At 40.5% G+C, this 24,227-nt stretch overlaps 1 protein-coding gene across 3 annotated transcripts in view; it reads left to right on the forward strand.

The window, feature by feature from the left end:
• dop (microtubule-associated serine/threonine (MAST) protein kinase dop) overlaps positions 1 to 24,227 on the forward strand; it is a 138,692-nt gene that overhangs the window by 58,262 nt on the left and 56,203 nt on the right. For 2 of the 3 annotated variants that reach the window (XM_074102891.1, XM_074102893.1), the window contains exons 4-5: positions 3,626 to 3,762; positions 9,908 to 9,983. In XM_074102891.1, the coding sequence (XP_073958992.1) occupies positions 3,626 to 3,762; positions 9,908 to 9,983 (213 nt within the window). The remainder of the gene's footprint in view (positions 1 to 3,625; positions 3,763 to 9,907; positions 9,984 to 24,227) is intronic. The other variant, XM_074102892.1, reaches the window with a different exon arrangement.

Below are 24,227 nucleotides of genomic sequence, written 5' to 3' on the forward strand. Positions count from 1 at the left end.
ATGTATTTTCGCCTTTGTAACTCCCAAACGATGTCTTCATCAATCTTCTCTTAGGACCTGTCCGCACAGCGAATTTTCACCGCGTGGTTTTTTTCTCGCAATTCTGTAACACATTGATAGTGATAGCGGTACGCCAAAAAAAGCTGCAGATGGTGTTAAAAGCATGAAAATTGGAACGATTTATCTTTAGGCCATATGAATCAATTTGACTCGTAGCACGAAAAAAAAAGAGAGGAGTTATGACGTCATCTTTTTTTTTGTATGGGGAAAAACATTTTTGTTCTGAAACCTATCGTGTGTGGTATCTAATGAAAGGGCTTACTAAGCCGATTCCAAAAATATATCACATCATTATATTTCAGTCACTTGTTTAAAATTTAAAATAATTTTCAAAACATACCAAGTTTGGGCTCCTCTAGATATGATACGGTTGAATCATTATTTGTAAAATATACCTAAAATGATATGTAATAGCCTGATATCCAACCTCATGAAAGTAATTTTGAAAATATTTACGGGTCAAATTGATTCGTAAGGCCTAAAGATAGGTTTCAGAACAATTTATTTCCCATACAAAAAAAAGATGACGTCATAACTCCTCTCCTTTTTTTTTCCTACGGGTCAAATTGATTCGTATGGCCTTAAGATCAATCGTTCCGATTTTCATGCTTTTAACAATGTTTGCAGCTTTTTGCTGAATTTCGGGGTGTACGCTAGCACTATGAATCTTATAAGAGTATCCGCACTGGCGGTAAAAGAATCGTTAAAGAAATTGTACTTGGAGCACAGAATATAATTCGCGAGAATAAATATCGCGCGGTGAAATATCGCAGTGCGGATTCGCCCTTAACTTACAAGTCAAAATCGCACATACCTATCGTATTTTGTAGCAATTTAAAACTGTCACAGCAGCCCCTCCATTTTATTTTGTCGTAGACAATTTTTTTAAAGTTCTTGAAGAGAATATTTGATCGTTTTCTTTTCTAGTGATCTTTTTGTATAACCAAGCTGCGCTTGTCTTAGCAGAGAGGACAAGAACTGTGGGCGTACGGTTTGTGCAACTTTGGTCTTGTTTCTATTGTGCGCTCATATATTCTGAGTGGGGATAGAATGGTCACCTCTACAGGGGACAGTGGGTATTAAGCCTAGTAATATTTTGTGGAATAATCTGGACAAGTGTGAGTTGGACTTGTACAAATTTAAGAGTCAGTCAAAAAAGCTATTTTTTACGGATCAGTGATTTTCGGAATTTCGGCCTGCGTCCACCGTGAACCCGCGGCTTTAACCAGGTCATCCGTCCATCTCCATTCGAGAACTTTTCGGCCCCAACGGCCATATTTTCTCTGTGGCTTGCCCATGCATTGACACTTCAACGAGCTTATTCGCTTGGCTACGTCGGTGATCCTCATTCTTCTACGTATCTCCTCGGTACGGTTCGGTCTTCATTATTTGATTAAAAGCTTCATGAAAGTAACAACAGGGCACCTCGGCGTAAGCAAAAACACCAAATGAGATTTTCTGCAATGTAGACGTGCCTTCACCCTGTTTCTAGAAACTTTTAAATATTTAACTTTGCACCTTTGCGAGATCCCGAAGGCATGTAAAGACGATCACAAGATCGCCGCCCGCGCATGATAACCAGCAGGGCTACTACGTAACTCGAAACTCGAAGAACGTGTCGTGCGGTCCCTCTGACACTTATACTATTTAATACGAGAGCGAGAGGGACGGTACGATACGAACTTCGAGTTTCGAGTTTCGTAGTAGCCCTGCAGCATCGTGCGGCCACAGGCCGTATAAAGGTCGCACGGACGTGGGTCGTTGCTCTTCGCTTTATTATGTACGCGTACCCCGTTTTATTGTTGCGTCTAAATGTACCGAAACGAAGACGAAGGATTTGGGAGAATTTAAACGCTGCTGCGTGTGAAAAGTTTGTAGTTTACACGCACCTGTTACAAAAATGTTCAAAATTTTAATGCCAAAAATACAAATTCAATTTAGCCCACTATTTGGTTTTGGGGTATTTTTGCAACGCCCTGTATACATATAGATGCTCACAATTTTAACCACATAACAAAAATCGAAATTTATGTTGATAAATTAAATATCAAATTATCTCCAAAAATAGTAATCAAAAGCAAACAAAGTTATTAAATTTGATCATAAAACGTCGTACAATTGAATCAATAAATGACATCAGGCCATAACATCGTAACCGTAATAGTACTTGATATACTGCTTATACCCAATCAGCGACATAAAACCGTGTTATATCAATCACTCTGACGGAAATATTGTTGTTTTTGTATGGGTATGCCCCATTTCCAATTTATAAAGATAATAAGAAAGAAGATAATTGTGCGGATTTTTTAAAACATTATTTTTTTTAAGTATAATAATTATAGTCTAATAGCACAACTACATTTTGCCCGCCATTCCGTCTGCAAAAAGTTTTTTTTTCACTTCTCATGGTCGTAAACTTTGTATTTATGCACTAGAGCATGAAAATGACTATGCTCTATCGCATGAAGTAAAATCTTCGTCTAAGACCATGGAAACCAGGTGCCAAGAGCCCTTTGAGTACGTAGTTAAATACTCAAAGCAACAGCCACAAAACAAAAAAGTTTTTTTTTAATAATAATATATAAAACTAAAAATCAATAAAATACTCGTAAATCAATAAAACCAAATGTATAGAATAATTGTTTCCACTGTTGGTATTTCATTTCCTCGCAATCGAAGTAAAACTCGAGCATTAAACCCATTTTCCCCTCGACGTGTCTATCCATCCTCGCCGTACCGGCTCGAGCGGCTATATGAACGTCTCGGGTAAAATGGCTCGTTTTATGGTCTTGTTGTATAATCTAATAGTATAGCTATTTCGCGGGTAAATGCAATTTTCTGGGATAAAAACTATCCTTTATCCTTCCCAGGTCCTCAAAGTATCTCCATAACTTTCATTCAATTCTGTTCAGCAGTTTAGACGTGAAAAGGTAAAAGACAGGCGGACAAACACAGTTATTTTCGCATTTATATATTAGTTTCGATTTAGATTGGTATGTTACATGTAGTCACGTACCATAAACGACAGTACCCAGACAAATGATCATGCCATGGTCAGTGGTCACCATGTGTATAATTTTCATGTTCAATTCTCAGAGGCCAAGCTATTAGTTTCCTCCTCCACCCTTCCTTATAGTTGATCTGCATTCATGATCTGTTTTAAAATGTTATTTCCTAATCTTTGTTTAAGTATAAGCACTTGACCATTTCCACTAGACAATTTACCTAAGTGCGAGAATGCGTCGCGAGGAATGTGTTTGTAATGAAGCAATAGAAACGCTTCGTTTACCCATCCTCGCTCAGCGCAGTTCTAGTGGAAACAGCTCAGCAGACCGAGGTTTCTGAATATACAAAACAAGGGCAGGATGAGTGCGAGGAATGTGTGGCTCACCGCACCGCACTCGCTTATTTGAACTAGCCGGCTAAGCGCCTGCGCTACGCATCCTTGCACCGCTCAGCTGCCTCGCTCATTTCTGGTGGTAACGCAGCCTAACTCCTTTTATTTGGATCTCAAGTTAACCCACCACTTCTGGCACGTACTCATTTTGTTCCTTGCCTCCAGGTGGGGTCAGGGCGTTGCAGCTCGCCGGGCACGGGCCCGCTCTCGCCAGCCGAGGGGCCGCGGTGGCCGCACTCGCACCACCCGCATCCGTTGCACCATGCCCTGCTGTCCTCCAGTGTCAAGCGCGGCAAGGAGCTGTAAGTATTCTTCACATGGCGCCGTAAGAGTGCCCCGGATAGGCAAGGCTCTACCAAAGCGGACACGTGAAGAAAATGGGTTGAAATAAAATGCCAAGCAAAAGAGACGCGGCGACCAAGTGGTACGATATTCAGCGGCAATAGTATCTGAGGACAGAGCAGTCAAAAATCCGATCCAATCCGACTATATAAAACAGTCAGGGTTCCTGGGACTATTATAGGGTTCAATCGATAAAAAGTCTGGCGATTGAACATCTGGGTGGTAATATATGGGTTGGCTGTAATGATTCTAATTGAGAGTTTTTTTACTCAAGTCAATTAGTTCTAGTTCACTTTATTTTTCCAACTGATAATTAATTTAGTAAATAGCTGCTTATTTAGAACATTAGGTTCGAAAAATTACTATAAGCAATTGCTGTTTGTTAATACTTAGTGGCGAAGTATTTTTATAACAAATAAAATGTTATACAGTGTTTTAACAGCTGTAGAAAAGAAGTAGTTCCTTCTCATTAGCAGTTTTACCGCCGACGACGTTATTAAGAAAGGTAAAGTGTCATCGTGGACTATATCAATACTGACTACTACTGACCGAACAATCTGATATATTCCGAAATCATTTTAATACGCTTTATATGTATATAGATATTTTTTTTGCAAATAGCCATTAATCTAGATTATTTATTTGCAAGTCGACCTACATTACATAGTGGAATAATGATAATTCAACCACAAATCATAACTTGCGGTCTGTAGTCACATTTCCACAATCCATTGTTTACTTCGTAGGTAGTACATATGCATATTTTATGTAAGGTACACGTTCACTGTTGTTTTATTTATGCAAGTTAGGCTTGTCACGCACACACAAAGTTTAACTGGCAAAACACTACACGCAGGGGGCGCCACTTTTGTCATGGTGTCGCTAAACTTATACTAAATGATATTGTAACGGATAACTCACGTCTTAAATCAAATTTAGCTCGACGACATGTTTTGGGCTAATTAGTACGCCACCGCTCTGTTCGCGCAGCAAAATATGATTTAATATGACTGAGTCTTACGGTAGTTTCTCGCTAAACTTAGTTTAAAATTATACCTTGGAAGAAACGAGTTCATAAAATGTTGGGGCTAATATTTTGAACATGAAACTACCGTGAGACTCACTCCTATTAAATGCTATTGTAACGGATAACTCACGTCTTAAACCGAGTCTAGGTCGACATGTTTCGGGCTATTTCGTAGCCCTTCTTCTCAGGAGCACGCGACTTGGCGGCTGCCGCAACACGCACACTAAACCAACAACTCATGAAACATGTCGAGCTAAACTTGGTTTAAGACGTGAGTTATCCGTTACAATATCTTTTAATATGTTGGGGCTAATACTTCGCACGTACGTGTGAAGTGTCTTGGGATAAAACTAATATTCAAATCATAAACAAACATGCCTTCAACACTGGACATTATAAATAAATGAACTTTAAAAAAAAAACTGACAAACTGAGAACTTTTCCCCCTTTTTTTACGTCGGTTAAATAGTTATTTTTAAACCTTTTCAACTGTTCGTTGACTTGATTTTAAGTCGTCGTTATTAGGTTCTCACTTCATACTCACTCGTAGGGTTACTACTAGCATACTTAGTATAGGCAAATAAATCGAGTACCAATATCAGTATCAGTAACCCTATAAAAAGGACTTATGGAAAGCTTTCCTCTCGTATCCTCACTCACGCATGGATCAGCCATGAACGATCAAGCTACACCATTCCCATTAGTCCTCATTTGTTTTTAGTGTATGTGTGGAGGATTCTTTATGATTATGACCATTAAATATTTCAATGTTAAGGACAATTAACGCGCCACAACACCTCCATTACACGTTTATGGCAATGACTCATGTATCATTTTCTTTTAATCAACTGTATTAACACGATGTATAATATTTATAACGCTATTGTTCTAAATTCACATGTCTATCCATGCTAGGAATAAGGATATGTAAGTATTATAGACATTCCTTAGTTATCGTACTGTACCATCAGCCAAATTAGTGGTCTATCAATTTTTAAACAAGGTCCTATCAAATGAATATGTCGCTAAAGTCTAATTTTCAAGTTGACAGACACGAATATTGGCATTATTGTTTCATGACACGCAAACGATTATCAATTTTAGGGTGGTAGACCACATATTTGGCTGATAGTACCACGCAGAATGATTTGTTTGATCAATTTCCCAGATTCGTTGTTTCCTTTTCTTTTTTTTTATTCATCTGGATGGCAAACGAGCAAGTGGGTCTCCTGATGATAAGAGATCACCACCGCCCATAGACACCTGCAACACCAGGGGGATTGCAGATGTGTTGCCAACCTAGAGGCCTAAGATGGGATACCTCAAGTAGCAAAATTTCCGTTCGCATTTTTTCTTGAATGTTTTTTTTCCACTATGGTTTTTACTGAAGATTATTTTCACAGTAGCGTTTTTTTTTTCAATTAGAATCGACACAGACACAGTGTCGACGGAGCTCCGCTCAAGCGGAGCTCCTACTTTTGAGTAGTTTTGGCCTTTCGGGCCGATGTAGACTTAACATAACCTAAACCTACCTATGTTTCTGTGTCGATTCTGTTTGGGAAAAAACGCGATTTTGAAAATAAGATTCAGTAAATAAGCATATTAGGAAAAAAAGATTTGGGAAAAAATGCGAACGGAATATTTTCTACTAAGAAATAACGATTCTGGGAAATTTATCTAACAAGAGCTCACATTTCTTCACTCGTTATAATCTCATCTATGCCCTACATAAGTAGTGTAGTATCTGGATTTATACTGAGTTTTCAGGATTTTTGGGCTCCTGACTGAATTTGGATTTTGAAAGTCTCAGAATTGTTACATTTTTTCAACATATCGAAATGTTCAGTTTTTTATTTTATTTAAATGAACATATAATCTTGTGAATTGCTTTAGCTAAAAAAAAATATTTTTTATGCGTCATTTTTCTATTTTCTATGTGTGGTAACCCATATGCTTATTATATACTTTTGTGTAGTCCGATAATCGATATAAGTTCGCCTTTGTACATATATCTCAATGTTTGTCAATTGTGTTTGTTACTTATTTTGTACAATAAAGAGATTACATACATAGATACTTACATTATACTATGACCCTACCTACCAAAGGTTCTGACATTAATAAAGAAGTGAAGAATAAGATAAGTATAAGAAAATTAATAAACATTTTTATCTTTTCAACCCGGAGACTATTGTTACATTTAGAACGTGTACCCAGTATCTGATACAGAATTTTATCAGGAGTATCACCTTGATTCAACCGATAACATCTTTACATTACAGCCGACGCATTGGAGATATCAAATCTGTCAATGACTGAGCGGCCACACCCTGTTTAAAACCTTTTTATCGTCAGTGTATTTAGAGTCATGAAATTTGGTATGATTTTTTTTAATGTAACGTCAATGAAAGATTTAATTTTCGGGAATTACCACGGGAAATTTAAAAAATCCCGAAATTTAAATTTAGCTGCTGGATCTAATGATTTACGTGTGTGAAGTTGTTTAAAATACTGTATAGTAGCTTCCACTATGGACCCTAACTGATTACTCCTCTCATCTACTCAAAGGTTGACTAGTAGAGATCCCTTAAAGGGATAACTCCGCCTTTGTACAAGTATCCCAAAGTTTGTCAATTGTGTTTTGTTTCCTTTCTTTTGTACAATAAAGAGTTTACATACATACATACATTTGACGAAGTAAATGTTTTTTGCTAGGAATTCGTTCTGACAACCAGTTGAGGGTAGGGCACTGATTTAGCATGGACGTTGTCATGCGGCAGATATATCCGATCAGTTAACCAGGTTTGACAGGAACCTTTCGTTTTACAAAAGGTGTCTAGCTAGAGGCGGTCCGTCCTGACGATACTTTATACTTATTTTGGAGAGTTGGTTATACGAGTACAGTCGAGTTCGTTAACTTGTGAGCAAAAATGTGACCAAAATATCTGATCACGCTTCTACGCCGTTAACAATAGAGTCGTGTTCACATATTTTTGATCAAATTTTTGCTCACAAGTTCATGAACTCGACTGTACAAGGAGGTTGTCAATAGGTAGACTAATAGATACGAATACAGATATACAAATCAAATCCGTGTCGTCTAAAAGTTTGACCCGCAAGATAAGCCATGGAAGCACCTAGTTATTTATCATTTTTATTGCCTAATGGTACGTATACATTCTCGGATTTCTCACGTATTACGACGGTTATTGCCCAATGTATACGGTTTTGGATTTGCATAATGTGCCAAGCGTTTTATTCCGTATATATCAGTCCTGAGATTATTCCAGAGGGGTGAAAGGAGTTTGCACTCGTTTTCTTAACAAACAAAATAAAAATAGACTCATGTGTTTAACCTTACGTCGGGCCTGAGTTAAATGCAGTGTTTTAGTGGTTAAATTTGTCTATGTTGCATGTATTAATTTTGTTATGAGTACCGGGGCGACCGAGCTTTGCTCGTTCTAAAACTCGTTAATAAGCGTTTTCCCATAGATAAGACCAAGCTAGATCGATTCGTCATCCCCGAAAACCCGTTTCCGAGATTCTGATTATATATACAACGTGTGACATCCATAAGAACCTAATATATATATATACATACAAGAATTGTTCCTTTAAAGGTACATATTAGATTAATCACCTGGTACCTACTCGAATTGCACTGTGCCGCTTGTTCTTTTTCTGACATTAGCGGTTAAAGGGTTTATATTATAAACAATATACTATTAGTGGCTATGTGAGCTATAAGACTTCGCGAGTTTGTCTTTTAGCTCCATTTCCAAAGATTTCCAGAAAAATGAATCGACAAAAAAAACATATATTTTTTTTCCATCTGATGCGACACACACAGCTTCTGTTCTCTTCTTTCTTCGAGCCAAGTACCCTATATGAAGTAACTGTATTATAAATGGTCTTACATATTCATCATAAATATCGATATTGACTCTTAGGTAAATAACTGTAAACAATATAAAACTGCTTAACGAGCGCAAGGGAGTTTATGATACTTGCGTATGCAAAATAATCTCAAGATTATACATTTTTACATTAAAAATGTAAAGTTAGCTTCCAATTTCGACCTTATTTATATTTTAAGCGAGATTGCTTTATTTGCCACTCTTTGTGTCTACCTGATGATTTTATACGTTTTTAGAAAGAAACCGCCAGGTTCGTGTCAGGCAATACTCAGTTCAGGGTTCCGTTTTAATATGCCGCAAATATTCTGCTGTTGAATTGAAATTACGGAATTTTACTAAATTCCTATTCAATAAGAATAAGAAAAATTTATTCTCTATTCGCAAAAATAAAAGCAAGTTTTTTGCGAAATCGCAAAGCGGCCCCAGCTCTGCTTAGTGTTGGCTGTGTGGGCCAATGCTAGTCTGCCGCTGTGACCTCTTGGTGACTCCCAAAAAAAAAACATCTTTTATCGTACCATGTTAATTTGTGCGCCACTTCAACTGTGTAGGTATATCCAAACAAGAGAAATTTAACAATTAAAAGTACTATTACACGTTATATTGTTGGATAATAACCAGTTATCTTAACATAATAATTCTTCTCGTTAGGGACGAGTGGCGGAAAGAAGCCCTTTGCCCAGTAGTGGGTCACTTTAACAGGCTAAAAAAAAAACAATAATTTGCGGTTTGAACTCACGCTTCGGGTCGTTTCTGGTGCAGAGGTTATCGCTGTTCACCGGGGCAATTCGGCCAGAGTGATGGTCACTTTTGCGTCGCGAACGATGCGGGGTGGGTTGTTTTGATAGTTGCATTCTTCTTCAGTCTATTTTTTTAACCCTTCAATTGGCGGCGTATCTAATAAGATAAATAATTTAAGATCATCTTTTTGTATTTTTTTTAAAGTTTTTTTGGTTAGCTCTACATGAATCCAACGTGGCTTGAATTGAGGACACTTGTCTCACCTTGCTAAGTTTAGGGTATATTATAATTTTATTGTTTTTTTATTCATTTTGTTAAATTACCATAATTATCTTGATAATTTCCAATCCTCTGGTTTATTTGTGACCACCCCCTTTTGGGATTCCAGCCATAGATTTTATAACCTGTGTTTTTGTTCTGCAGCGATGGTCGCAGGTGGTCGGTGGCGTCGCTGCCGTCTTCCGGCTACGGGACGACGCCGGGCAGCTCCAGCCTGTCAGTGAGTATCATCATCACCAACATCATCACCATCATCATCTAAACCACGGACCTATACCTCTTATACCTTGACAAGTTCGTATAGTGACACTCAGTAGAAACCTGTCGCAGGGAGCCTCTGCTGCCTTATCAAGATGTTTTTGATAGTGCGGCAAATGCTGACTGCAACAGGGTTCTATGGAGTGTCACGCACGAGCTTATCAATGTACAGTCTAACCCTTGTCTAACCGGTTAGGATGAGTTCAGTCAATGATATGCACTTGGAACCGGTTCGAGGGTAGCCAGAGCTAGGTAGCCAGGGGCGCGAAAATCTTAAATCAACTTTACAGAATTGTTAAAGAATAAGCCTAAACTAAACCAATTTGAAGATTAGGTTCGTATCAAATTACGTAAAGTTTTAAAAGAACAATGAACAAAATACATAAAAGTCATTTGATATATAGAATGTTAGAACTGGTCAATTTTACTTGATTCTTATTTATAATGTAAATCTAACCCGTCCGAGCAATGTACAGATTACACGGTCGACAAAGTTCGTCTAATTAATAGTTTCGCCGAAAATGATTGTCTGTATTTATTTATTTCATTCATTCACTGTTCTTTTTAAACTTTATACATACTCATCGGCACAAAATTTGGCCCATTCTACATACAAAACAAAATTACCTATTCCTTCATACATTTGAGGGCCACATTTTTTAACCGCTCAGTACTATATTTTGACACGTTCTAACCTATGATGTCTGTAGGTTTAAAGGGTGCCTTGTGTGCGACTATAAAACCATAACGAGGCACACATTAAGAGAATTTCCCTACGGGTATTGTTCATATCAACAGTGTCGCAAAATGGTTGCCTTTTGTCTTTACCTTGACACTTTAGCATATCGACGGGGAAGAAGTAAATCCTCCTATCTTACATTTTTGGCAAATTGACTTTTTAATGTAGTAAGATGTAAAATTTTATTTTACGTATCCTGTAAAGATCTCCTATCTACATGTTCAAGTTTAGGCGATTTTTTGTCAAATAGAAATAGCTCTTAAAATTCAGCTTTTATATTTTGTAAACATTTTTATGAAAAAACCTCCTTTCTGCTGGAAAAAATTACTCCTATCTGTTTCGCGCGTGTTTTTGCTGAAAATATCTCCTATCTGCATAACCAAACGTGTTTACTCGACCGCTGCGCTCGCGCGACTGACTGGTGTGTTGAGTTGACAACCGCGTAACGTCTTGACGGCTGATCGCGCGATGTCTAGGAGGTTCTAGTCCGTCTATACAGATGGTGTTAGCTTCGCTCAGTTTGCACAACCGCGCCGCTGCTTACTAATATCACAGCAACAAGTGCAAGTTTTAACGTGCATCTCGTGAAATATATTGTGAAAAATAGAAAATAATGTTTAGTTTGTGTTGGATTGTTAATGATTAAGGTAAGTTTTACAATATAGATTACAAGGTAGTAAGTTTACAAGGTAGTTTTTTTTGTTTTAAAAATACCTCCTATCTCCGTATATAACGTAGAAAAGAGATGTTGGCATTGTTAATACTTTGAAGTTAGAAGATCTTACTAACGGCGAACCTGGACGACAGGCATTCATTTTACGTGTGAAATAGATACCTATGATGGTTTATCTTATACCTAATTACAATGTTCAGGCACTGCGTAATATTGGACGAGAAGATATTACAAAGTTTCCCGAACGCTGCCCATCCGAGTTGGATTCTTCGGGCGACCTCTTTGTCGAAGTTGGACCTACCCAATTGGTCAACTTGTATAAGGTAAACATAGTGGTCAACAACTTCGAGTGCATCGTTCCCAGCGATAACCGGCACGGGTGTGACATGGACATTTGACATGATTTTTAGTCTTGACCATATTCATCTTAAGACCCACCTGAGGTCACTGAGCATAGTATTTAGCTCCTCCAGCGACTTTGCCATTATGACTATATCATCGGCAAAACGAAGATGGGTGATGTACTCGCCGTTGATATTGATGCCGAACCTGTTCCAGTCCAAGAGCTTAAAAACGTCCTCCAACGCATTTGTGAACAGCTTCGGAGAAATAACGTCTCCCTGTCTCACACCTCGCTGTAGTTGGATTGGTTGTGTACTCTCGTTCTGCAACCGGATCGACATAGTGGCGCTGCTGTACAAACTCTTTAACATCTCGATATATCTATAGTCAATATGGCATCGCTGAAGGGACTGCAATACAGCCCAGGTCTCGATTGAATCGAAGGCTTTTTCATAGTCCACAAACGCTAAACATAGTGGCCGATTATTCTCCTCGGTCTTCTGTATAATCTGGCGGAGCGTGTAAATGTGGTCTATGGTGCTAAAGCCTTTACAGAATCCAGCTTATTCGGGAGGATGGAAATCATCAAACTTTCGCTCGAGGCGATTCGTAATGACCCTCGAAAATAACTTGTATACATGACTCTAGAGTGAGATGGTTCTATAATTCTTCAATAAGGTATTGTCGCCTTTTTTGAAGAAGAGCACCACCACACTCCTGTGCCATGCATCTGGCGTGGTACCCTCGAGTATGACGGAATTAAATAACCTCTGGAGGACTACAAGTACCGGTTTACCACCCGCTCTCAGAAGTTCTGTCGTGATTCCGTCATACCCCGGAGCCTTGTTGTTTTAAGTTGTTTGAGAGCCACTCTAATCTCGTACAGGCTGATATCTGGGATGTCTTCAGTGTAATGACGGATTAGTTTAGCTCTGGTATCTTGAGCTGCACCTACAACGGGCTTCTGTGTCGAGGCATATAACTGTTCGTAAAACCTTTCGAGCTCTCTCAACAACTCCGGTTTCGATGAGATGATACTGCCATCGTCGATCTTCAACTTAGTCATTTGGCTTTTCCAATAGACGAATTCATTGCGAACACTAGAGCCCTGGTTTCGCTCAATTGATTCCTTAATACGTGCAGTATTAAAGGCACGCATATTTGTTATTTGTTAATTTACCTACTAATAACTATAACTCTGGGTTTACTTAATTTTTGCTAGGAAAACCATCGGAAGCAGTAAAGAGAAGATTTTTAATGATGATGACACAGGACCCAAGTATCCTAAACTTTAGTCTATCGACTATTAACAGAATAATAAAATCGTAATTTTGTTTAAAGTTTATACCTTCAATAAAGATACTATTACGGTGTTGGCGACTTATTGATATATTTTTTATTTACAAAACGATATTTAATTATTATGTTGTATGCTCTGTAAATTTTCAGCTAAGATATTCACTTTCTAATTCTTCCCCTATTCCATTGAAATATCTTCTAACTTGAACTCAATTTGGGATTCGTAATAAGCAATACCTCCTATCTTACAAAATCATGCTTAATTTATGTTATAAAGTACTTATTGATATTATTGTTAAAGTACTTCCAGTAAACGAGTCTTCTAGTGACTTTATAGAAGTCTGTGTTTGATATCTGTGTACGGTTGCTATGACTTGTTATTCTAAGATTGTTGATTTGTCTTTATTCCAATATATTTTCCCTTAGCAAATGCATTTACTTTAATATGGTAGCAGAGCGCAAAAATAAGATTTAAAGCTTAAACCGGATAACGGTCTATTTTTTCAAAGAGTGCGGAACAATCAAATCGAACGAAAATGGGTTCAAACATTAAATTCGAGATTGGACGACTCGAAGGTAGTACCAACTGGCAAACCTGGAAATACAAAGTTTCGTTGCTATTGCGGAGCATACCAGGTACGCTAGATATAATCCAAGGTATAGCGACAAAGCCTGATCCGCCTGCGGCAAAGGCGTCATCTGAGGAATTGTTAAAATATAAGACTGATTCGGACAAGTACCAAAGTCTCGACAGTCATGCATTGCTTATCCTTACGACCAACATGACCGAAGAAACCTTAAACAAGGTAATTCGATGTGGAACGTCGAAAGATATGTGGACAGAGCTACATCGTCTTTATGATGGGGCAAAGGAAGATCGAAGCTATGAACTTTGCATGAGGTTTTTCCGCTTTCAACTTGAAGATAATGATATGGCAAGTCACATCTCGACACTTAAAACATATGGTACGACTTAAACAAGGAAATTGATGGAAATGAACTCCCGGAAATGCTTTTAATTTGCAAAATCTTGGATACCCTTCCAGATAAATATTTTAACTTTAAGTCTAGCTGGTTGTTGATGAATAAGAGTGATCGAAATATCGAAAATTTGACGACTCAGTTGTGTGCGCACGAAAGAGCTTTAACGAGTGGATGTAAGGACAACATCGAAGAAGCATTAGTACTGAGATCTAAAGGAAAAAGTAAGGATAAATTTAAGAAAAGGAAATGCAATTATTGTAGAGAAGGATTCCACAAAGTCACATCATGTCAGAAGTGGATTGCGGATGGCAGACCTCCTAAGCCTCCCAAGCAAGCTGCGAATATTGCGATGTTGACAGGCCTGGCTTTAGCATGCGACAATCAAATCACTGATAAAGACACTTGGTATGTCGATAACGGTGCGACCAGTCACTTTACAAATAGAAGAGACATATTCCAATCTTTTGAAAACTTCGGAGAATCGCGTAATGTATTGACGGCGAACGGAGAGGTGATCGAATGCATAGGAAAAGGCTCTATTCAAATTGAAGCTGACATAAAAGGTCATAAGGAGTTAATAACCTTAAAAGACGTATGGTACGTTCCAAGCATTAAGAGAAATTTATTTTCTGTGTTAGCCGCGCAAGATACGCTAAAGAACAGCATCTTTCAGTCAAATGCTCAGTCATGCAACATAAGTATTGATGGCAAAGTTGTTTTAATCGGAAATCGTGAAAAGTATGGCGGTTTATACAAACTTAATGTCAAAACACTTATGCCAGAACTTGAGATTAACCAATTGACAACGTCACAAAATCTTCAACTCTACCATGAACGCCTAGGACACCAGAATAAGAGACATGTAGCAAAACTGATACAAAGAGAACTAGGAGTGAGTCTAGACTCAAGTTCCACAGATATCTGTGAAGGCTGCGTCTTTGGCAAGACACATAGGCAAAAGTTCGGAGAGAGACCAAGAGCTACAAAATCTGGAGAACAAATTAGCGCAGACGTATGTGGACCATTCCCATACTCGATTTCAAAGTGTAGATACTACGTTCTGTTTAAAGACAACTACTCAAAATATCGATGGATCTACTTTCTGAGACACAAGTCTGAAGTTCACGCATGCTTGAAAGACTTTCTTGCTGAAGCTAAAACTTGCGGACACGTCGTACAGGAGTTACTCACCGATAATGGAGGAGAGTTCGACAACGAACAAGTACGAAATACTTTGAGACAATTCGGGGTAAGACAAAGATTTACGATGCCTTATACACCTCAACAGAACGGTTCTTCTGAACGCGAAAATCGTACGGTTGTAGAAATGACAAGAGCACTAATGCATGCTCATGATGAGATACCGAAAGGTTTATGGGCTGAGATATCCAAAGCATCAGTCTACATACTGAATAGAACGGGACCTACTCCAATAGAAGGAAAGTCACCGCACGAACTTTGGTACGGTAAGAAGCCAAGAATAAATCATTTAAAAATTATTGGTAGTCATTGCTACGTGCATGTTCCAAAAGAAAAGAGATCAAGTAAGCTAGACAGGAAGGCTGAAAGAGGGATACTTATCGGATATGATGGTGATGAAGGATATCGAGTATTTGATGTGAAGAATCTCAATTGATCAGATCACGAGATATTGTTGTTGATGAGATATCTTTGCTAGACAAAAAGAAGACTGATACAACTTCAAAAATACCTGAACCTGATACAAATATCTACGAGCTACCTGTTCCTTCAACGAGTTCTCCAACTTTTTATGAAGAACATCATCCACAAGCACAATCAGAGACAAATGATAGTGTTGAAGAGTATGAGTCATTTGAAGAAGATGAGACAGTTGAAAATAATATAGATCCCAATGTTATGACACGACAAAAACGTAGACTTGCCAGTGCATGGCGAGCGTCAACTACGTGATCGAAGCCGGATTAAACCTCCACAAAGATTTAGTTTCGAGCAGTTCATTAACGAGGCTATATCCATTCCTGAACCATCTTCATATCGAGAAGTCTTACACAATCCTGAAAAAAGATAAATGGATCGAAGCGATGGACAAAGAAATACAATCCCTTAAAGAAAATCAGACGTGGGAATTAACTAACCTGCCTAAGAATCGGAAAGCACTACCTTGCAAATGGATATTTAAAATTAAAAGAAATCCTGATGGTACAGTCGACAAGTACAAAGCACGTTTAGTTGCTGTTGGCTACAATCAAAAGAAAGGTATTGACTATGACCAGACATTTAGTCCAGTTGCGAAAATGAGTACAATAAGACTTCTGTTAAGCATTGCTGCAAATGAAGGATTAGCGCTTAGACAGTTTGACGTTTCTACAGCTTTTCTATACGGTACTGTCAAAGAAGAAATTTATATGCGACAACCAGACGGCTTTGAATGACAGAACTGGCCGAGTATGCAAGCTGAAAGAAGCCTATATGGACTTAAACAGGCACCTAAATGCTGGAATGAGTGCATTCATGATTTTCTTATAGAATCTGGTTTTATCCAGAGTGAAGCTGATCCCTGTGTCTATGTCCGAGAACGTGGACATAATAAGATACTAATTGGGCTCTATGTTGATGACGGTCTGTTGGCTGCATCAGATGAGAAAGAGGCAGATGATTTCATCCAAAATGAATTGAAAGGTCGGTTTAAAATAACGACAAAAGTTCCGTCTTACTTCCTTGGGCTCGAAATAGAACAAAACAATGAATGTATTGTTACGACGGTGGGTTAGGTGCTAAACTTTGATCGTGTTTTTCGACCCATTGGAGGCGTTTTCAGCAGGCTGGAATACTGTTTCAGGCCGTTTCAGAGGATGCTCTATCACATATTAGTTTATCAAAATTTCACCCAAGTTACCGTCGTTTTCAGGCGCCTGAAACATGTTTTCAGTCCGTTTCAGGCCACCCTCTATCCGATGACGCCATAACCTGAAAACCCGTTTTCAGGCGTTTTCAGGACCCCTTATGGGCCTCTCAAGTACATTTCAGTATATGGCGAAATTTTCCATAGGAGTGAAAGAGATAGCACGATTAGAAAGAGACAGCTATACTGAGAACATTCGAGAAGGTGTGTGACAAGGATAGCCTATATGTGTGAGAGAAACAGACTGATGATCCTGTTTCCGGAATATTCTAGTAACTGTGTGAGAGAGATAGCACATGAAAGAGACAGACACTCTACTCGTTTCCGGAACATTCGAGATGTAGGTATGACGTCCTAGCTGGACTGTTCTCGAACTTTGTGGACCGATTCACCGGGGGTATATAAGCCGGGTGAGGTTGCGGCGGAGGACAGTTTCGAATGCGATACCGAGCGATAAACATCGAAGAGAATCAAAGCGACTTGTAAGTGAGTTTTAGAGTGCGAAATTACTGTGAACTGTTTTTAAGTGTTTTGTAAAGTTAAGTAACAGTGTGAAAATAAATCCTACTCTTATTCATCGGTGTTAAAAGTGCTTTTCAATCACGAACCCACCCCACGAACGTAACATTTGGTGTCAGAAGTGGGATTGAAAATGCCGCTTACTCCGCGAGAAGAAGAGAAGGAGAGGATGCAGACCCGAAGCCGCGCCGCAGCTGGGGACCCTACTGACACCGCCGCAGCGTCAGACACAGCGGCGGCAGTATCCCCAAAGCCGGAAATAGACATCAGTGCGATTCTGGTCCTCCTGAAAGAACAAGCTAGAAGGCAGGAGGAACAAGCTAGAAGGCAGGAGGAACATGCTAGAAAGCAGGAGGAACAAGCTAGAATCCTGCAGCAAGAGCTACGGGGTCAGAAGGAAGCTCAGGAAGAACAAGCTAGGATTCTACAGGAGGAACAAAAGAACCAGTTCGAACTCCTCCGTGAGGTACACGACGCAACCGCAGAATGGAAAAAGGAGATGGCTGAGGTCCAGGATAAAATTGTGGCAGTTGACATAAAAGTCGAAAATCACGAAAAGCGCCTCGACGGTGTCAACGAAAAGGTAGAAGGCCACGAGAATCGCCTCCAGAAGTTGGAGATTAAAGTGGCCAACGGCACCACTAGTTTATCGGGTGCACCAGCCACAGGAGGTGAAAAGTTAAAATTACCTCCATTTGATGGTACCTCTTCATGGGCCGCATACAAGCACCAATTCGAGTTGGTTGCCGAAACGAATGGCTGGAGCAAGGATTATGCAAAAACGGCACTGAGTTTGGCGCTACGGGATGAAGCTCTTAGTGTCTTGGAAACGTTGGGAAAGAATAAGACATACGACCGTCTCCTTGAAGCTTTAGAAGCACGCTTCGGTGATAGTCATCTGGAGCACGTCTACAGAGCTCAACTGAAGGATAGGACCCAGGGTCGTAATGAGTCATTACAAAAGTGGGCCCTAGAAATAGAGAAACTGGTCCAAAAAGCATACCAAGATTCATCCTCTTTTACGGATGGAATGCTAGTGCAGACATTCATAGATGGGATTCGAGACTTTGAAGTGAGGGCTGCTGTACGACTGGGTCACCATGGGAGTTTGAAGGATGCGCTTGCCCATGCCCTCGAGGTGGAAGCTGTACGCCAGGACCCAACAAGATCCTTCAGGGTGCGCGAAGTCGCTGCCAGGGAGCCGATTGCTCCACCTCGTGAAACGGGACCTCGGTGTTACAACTGCGGGGAACGAGGACACATGCAATCTGGCTGCCCGAAAAGATATTGGAGGCGACGAGACTCGGACCAAATGGAGAGGCCAGCAAGCTCTGGGAGCCCAGAGCGGCAGCAGCAGGGAAACGAGTAAAAGCCAGGACTATGGGACGAGTGCTGGCTGGTGGTCAAAATGTCCCAGTTATGATCTCCCAGGCGAATGACGGGAACAGTCTGGCTGTCAAAGGAGAAATTGGTGGAGTACCATGTCACCTTACTATCGACACCGGAGCTTCTCGGACTGTGATCAGTTCTCGACTGCTAAAACACCTGATCAGGGATCATCTAGTCCGACCAATGCATCTTCAGCTGCAAACGGCTACCGGCCAGTACATTTCCGTCCAAGGGGAGCAAGAAGTGTCAGTAAAGATTGGAGAAAAGAAGTACTGGCACAAAGTCATCATTGCTGACATCGTAGACGACTGTATTATTGGTCTAGATTTTATGAGGAAGTACGAATGTAAGATCGACTTAAAAGGCGGCGTGCTGAAATTTGGGGCTTATGAAGTTCCTATGGAGGGTGAAGTGGGTGGACATGTCTTCTGCGCTAGAAGGACTACACTTCAACCGAGATCGCAAGCCCTAGTTCCAGTGAAGTTGCCATATGGTATGAGACAAGGATCTCATTCCTGCGTGTTAATAGAGAAAATAGCTGGCAGTAAGCCGTGGATACCAGCTCGCACAGTGGTAATGACGTCATCTGCAGCATTTATAAGGGTTCTTAATTTAAGTGACACTCAACACGTCCTAAGTAAAGGAACCCTTATGGGGACATGCGAGGCAATCTCTTGGATACGGAGTTGCCATGGGCCAAGCGAGAACAAGTTGCAAGAAGAAGTTGTGGATATTGGAAAATTATTGGAAAACTGCGAGAATGATCTCACGGAGGAAGAACTTCTAAAGGCGCGTAATCTACTAAAGCGCTATAGGAGTGTCTTCTCTGCACATGACAGTGATATCGGGAGAACTGGAGTAGTGCAGCACGAGATCGACACTGGAGATGTCATGCCTATTCGACAGCGACCTCGGCGAGTTCCAGTAGCTCGAGAAAAAGAAGTCGAAGACATGATCAAGGAAATGAGGAGGGACAAAGTAATAGAACCGTCGACCAGCCCTTGGTGTTCTCCAGTAGTCTTGGTGAAAAAGAAGGATGGAACTATGAGATTTTGCGTTGACTATCGTAGACTCAACGACGTGACTAAGAAGGACAGTTATCCATTGCCGAGGATAGACGACACTTTGGACACTTTAAACGGCATGAAATGGTTTTCCACCTTGGATTTGAAAAGTGGCTACTGGCAAGTGGAAATCAAGGACAAAGATAAAGAGAAAACAGCCTTCTCAACTGGTAAAGGACTTTGGCAGTTTAATGTTATGCCGTTTGGGTTGTGCAATGCACCGGCAACTTTTGAGAGGTTAATGGAGCAAATACTTGCCGGCCTCCTGGGTGATACTTGCCTAGTGTATCTGGATGACATCATAATTGTAGGTAAAAATTTCGATGACCACCTTAAGAAACTGGAGCAAGTTTTGTCCAAGTTGCGTGACGCAAATTTAAAACTAAGTCCGAAGAAATGCTCATTCTTTAAGCGTAAGGTTAACTACTTGGGACATGTAATTTCATCAGAAGGCATCCAGACAGACCCTGAGAAGATAAGTGCAGTTAAGGACTGGCCAACACCGAAAGACAAGACAGCAGTGCGTGCCTTTTTAGGACTTTGCTCGTACTATCGCCGATTTGTGAAGAACTTCTCGGATATAGCAAAGCCTTTGCACCAGCTGACGGAAGAGAAACGACCATTTAATTGGGATGAACAGTGTGCAGCAGCCTTCTCAGATCTCAAACAGAGACTTTGTGAAACACCTATTTTGGAATATCCCGACCCGGATAACGAGTTTGTTGTTGACACTGATGCAAGCAATACGGGCATCGGAGGAGTCTTGTCACAAAACAAAGGAGATCAGGAAGTTGTGATAGCCTATTTCAGTAAATCGTTATCGAAACCCGAGAGAAATTACTGCGTCACTCGGAGAGAATTGCTGGCAGTCGTCAAAACTTTGCAGCATTTCAGCAAATATTTGCTTGGACGCAAGTTCCGAATCAGGACTGACCATGCTGCTTTAAAGTGGTTGTTAGAGTTCAAGAACCCGAGGGTCAGGTGGCACGCTGGATCGAACAACTGCAGGAATATGACTTTTCCATCGAGCATCGAAGTGGAAAGTCACATGGAAATGCAGATGCCCTCTCCCGAAGGCCTTGTCCGGATGACTGCAAACACTGTTTAAGACAAGAGGATAAGGACTGCGTGAAGATGTTGAGGACCGACACTGTTAGCGAAGAGTGGAGTGACGCTGTCATGCAAGAAGCACAACAGGAAGATCGTGACATAAAACCCATTTACGACTGGATTAACGGTGGAATGCCCAAACCAAAGTGGTGTGAAGTAGCTCCGATGAGTACAGTGACCAAGAGCTACTGGGCGCAATGGGAAAGTCTGATTATGCACAATGGCGTACTGTGTAGGAAATGGGAGTCAGCGAACGGAAAGGATGCTCACCTTCAAGTGGTCGTACCAAGAAAGAGAGTTAGCGATGTTTTAAGATCCTTTCATGATGGCATTTCCGGCGGGCATCTAGGAGTAAAAAGGACTCTGATGAAGATTCGACAACGCTTTTACTGGATACACTGTCGGGAAGATGTGGAAGACTGGTGTAGGAAGTGTACTAGCTGCTCGTCGGTCAAGGGCCACATACACGCAGTAGAGGTGCGCTTAAAGTTTATAATGTGGGGGCACCTTGGGAAAGAATTGCTTTGGACGTCGCAGGCCCGTTCCCGATCTCTGACCGCGGAAACAAGTACATCCTTGTGGTCATGGACTATTTCACCAAATGGCCTGAAGTGTTTGCCATTCCAAATCAAGAGGCAGTCACCGTAGCGGAAACTGTAGTGGCGGAAGTATTTTGTCGGTATGGAGTACCTCTTGAGATCCACAGCGATCAGGGAAGAAATTTTGAATCTCTGGTGTTTCAGGAGACTTGCCGAGTCATGGGAATTCATAAAACTCGGACTACGTCCTATCATCCACAGTCAGACGGGATGGTCGAGAGATTCAATCAGACTCTGGAACGACATTTGGCCAAAGTAGTTGACAGCCATCAAAAAGATTGGGACAGGCATATTCCACTCTTTTTAATGTCATATCGGACCGCAGTTCACGAAAGCACGGCCGTGACACCTGCGTGTGCTAATTTTGGAAGAGAATTGCGTTTACCTGCGGATCTACTGACCGGACGACCTCCAGATGCACCAAAGACGATTTCAGAATATGCAAGTGAACTGCGAAACCGGATTGATGGTGTCCACAATCATGTTCGTGAACACGGACTGCAGGCCAGCGAAAAGATGAAGACCAGATATGACCGGAAGTCTAACCAGACGAGATTTGAGGAAGGATCGTTGGTGTGGCTACATAACCCTATGCGGAAAAAGGGGAAGTCCCCGAAATTGTCACCGAGTTGGGAAGGGCCGTACAAAGTAGTCACTAGGATCAACGATGTCACATACCGGATACAGCGTAACGCGCGTAGCCCCTGTAAGATTGTTCATGTTGATCGGTTGGCCAAATACCATGGATCTAATGATGCTCGGGACGAGCATGTCTTAGGAGGGGGCAGTGTTACGACGGTGGGTTAGGTGCTAAACTTTGATCGTGTTTTTCGACCCATTGGAGGCGTTTTCAGTAGGCTGAAATACCGTTTCAGGCCGTTTCAGAGGATGCTCTATCACATATTAGTTTATCAAAATTTCACCCAAGTTGCCGTCGTTTTCAGGCGCCTGAAACATGTTTTCAGTCCGTTTCAGGCCACCCTCTATCCGATGACGCCATAACCTGAAAACCCGTTTTCAGGCGTTTTCAGGACCCCTTATGGGCCTTTGAAGTACATTTCAGTATATGGCGAAATTTTCAATAGGAGTGAAAGAGATAGCACGATTAGAAAGAGACAGCTATACTGAGAACATTCGAGAAGGTGTGTGACAAGGATAGCCTATATGTGTGAGAGAAACAGACTGATGATCCTGTTTCCGGAATATTCTAGTAACTGTGTGAGAGAGATAGCACATGAAAGAGACAGACACTCTACTCGTTTCCGGAACATTCGAGATGTAGGTATGACGTCCTAGCTGGACTGTTCTCGAACTTTGTGGACCGATTCACCGGGGGTATAAAAGCCGGGTGAGGTTGCGGCGGAGGACAGTTTTCGAATGCGATACCGAGCGATAAACATCGAAGAGAATCAAAGCGACTTGTAAGTGAGTTTTTGAGTGCGAAATTACTGTGAACTGTTTTTAAGTGTTTTGTAAAGTTAAGTAACAGTGTGAAAATAAATCCTACTCTTATTCATCGGTGTTAAAAGTGCTTTTCAATCACGAACCCACCCCACGAACGTAACAGTATTAAGGTTCATCAAGCTGCTTACACTCAAAAATTGCTAGACAAGTTCGGGATGAGTAACTGCAAAGCTGTTGGGACACCCATTATAAAATGCGAAAAGGAAATGGAGAAAGAAGAATGTCCTGATCAACAGTCAATTTTCCATACCGACAAGCTGTTGGATCTCTAGCTTATCTTATGGTTGCAACGAGACCAGATATAGCATATGCAGTTGGGGTGGTATCAAGAAGCCTAGATAACCCTACCAAAAATAATATTCAACAAGTAAAGAGAATCTTTAGATACTTAAGAGGAACTGTCGATACAGGACTCGAGTATAAAAAGGCGAAAGTCGTCTTGTATGCTACAGTGATGCAGATCACGGTGGTGACGATACAAGCGGATGCTCTACGAGCGGAGTGTTATGCCTGTATGCTGGATCGGCCATATCCTGGCGAAGCTCAAGCAAACCACGGTTGCACTTTCGTCTACCGAAGCGGAGATAGTAGCGGCCAGTGAAGCAAGTCGAGAGATTATTTGGCTGAAAAGGTTGTTACAAGATCTAAAAGTAAATATTGACACGCCTACTTTGCGAATTGATAATGAATCAGCAATTAAACTGGCATACAACCTCCATCGGTACAGCATCGAAAGACTAAGCATATAAAAATAAAACACTTCTATGTCAGACAGTGTATATCTGAAAATGATATAGTCATTGAACAAGTACCGACAGCAGAACAATTGGCTGATATATTCACGAAGCCTCTGTACAAGCCAAAATTGATTAAGCTTTGTGAACAGTTTGGCTTGAAAAAAGGCAAGGAAATGTTAAAGTACTTCCAGTAAACGAGTCTTCTAGTGACTTTATAGAAGTCTGTGTTTGATATCTGTGTACGGTTGCTATGACTTGTTATTCTAAGATTGTTGATTTGTCTTATTCCAATATATTTTCCCTTAGCAAATGCATTTACTTTATTAATTATTCTAAATAAAGATAAGGTTTTTGATGCTGTAGAACATTTTTACACAGAGAATTATACTAATATTAGGAATTT

The sequence above is a fragment of the Choristoneura fumiferana genome, chromosome 19 (genome assembly GCF_025370935.1).
Source record: "Choristoneura fumiferana chromosome 19, NRCan_CFum_1, whole genome shotgun sequence".
Lineage (NCBI taxonomy): Eukaryota > Metazoa > Arthropoda > Insecta > Lepidoptera > Tortricidae > Choristoneura > Choristoneura fumiferana.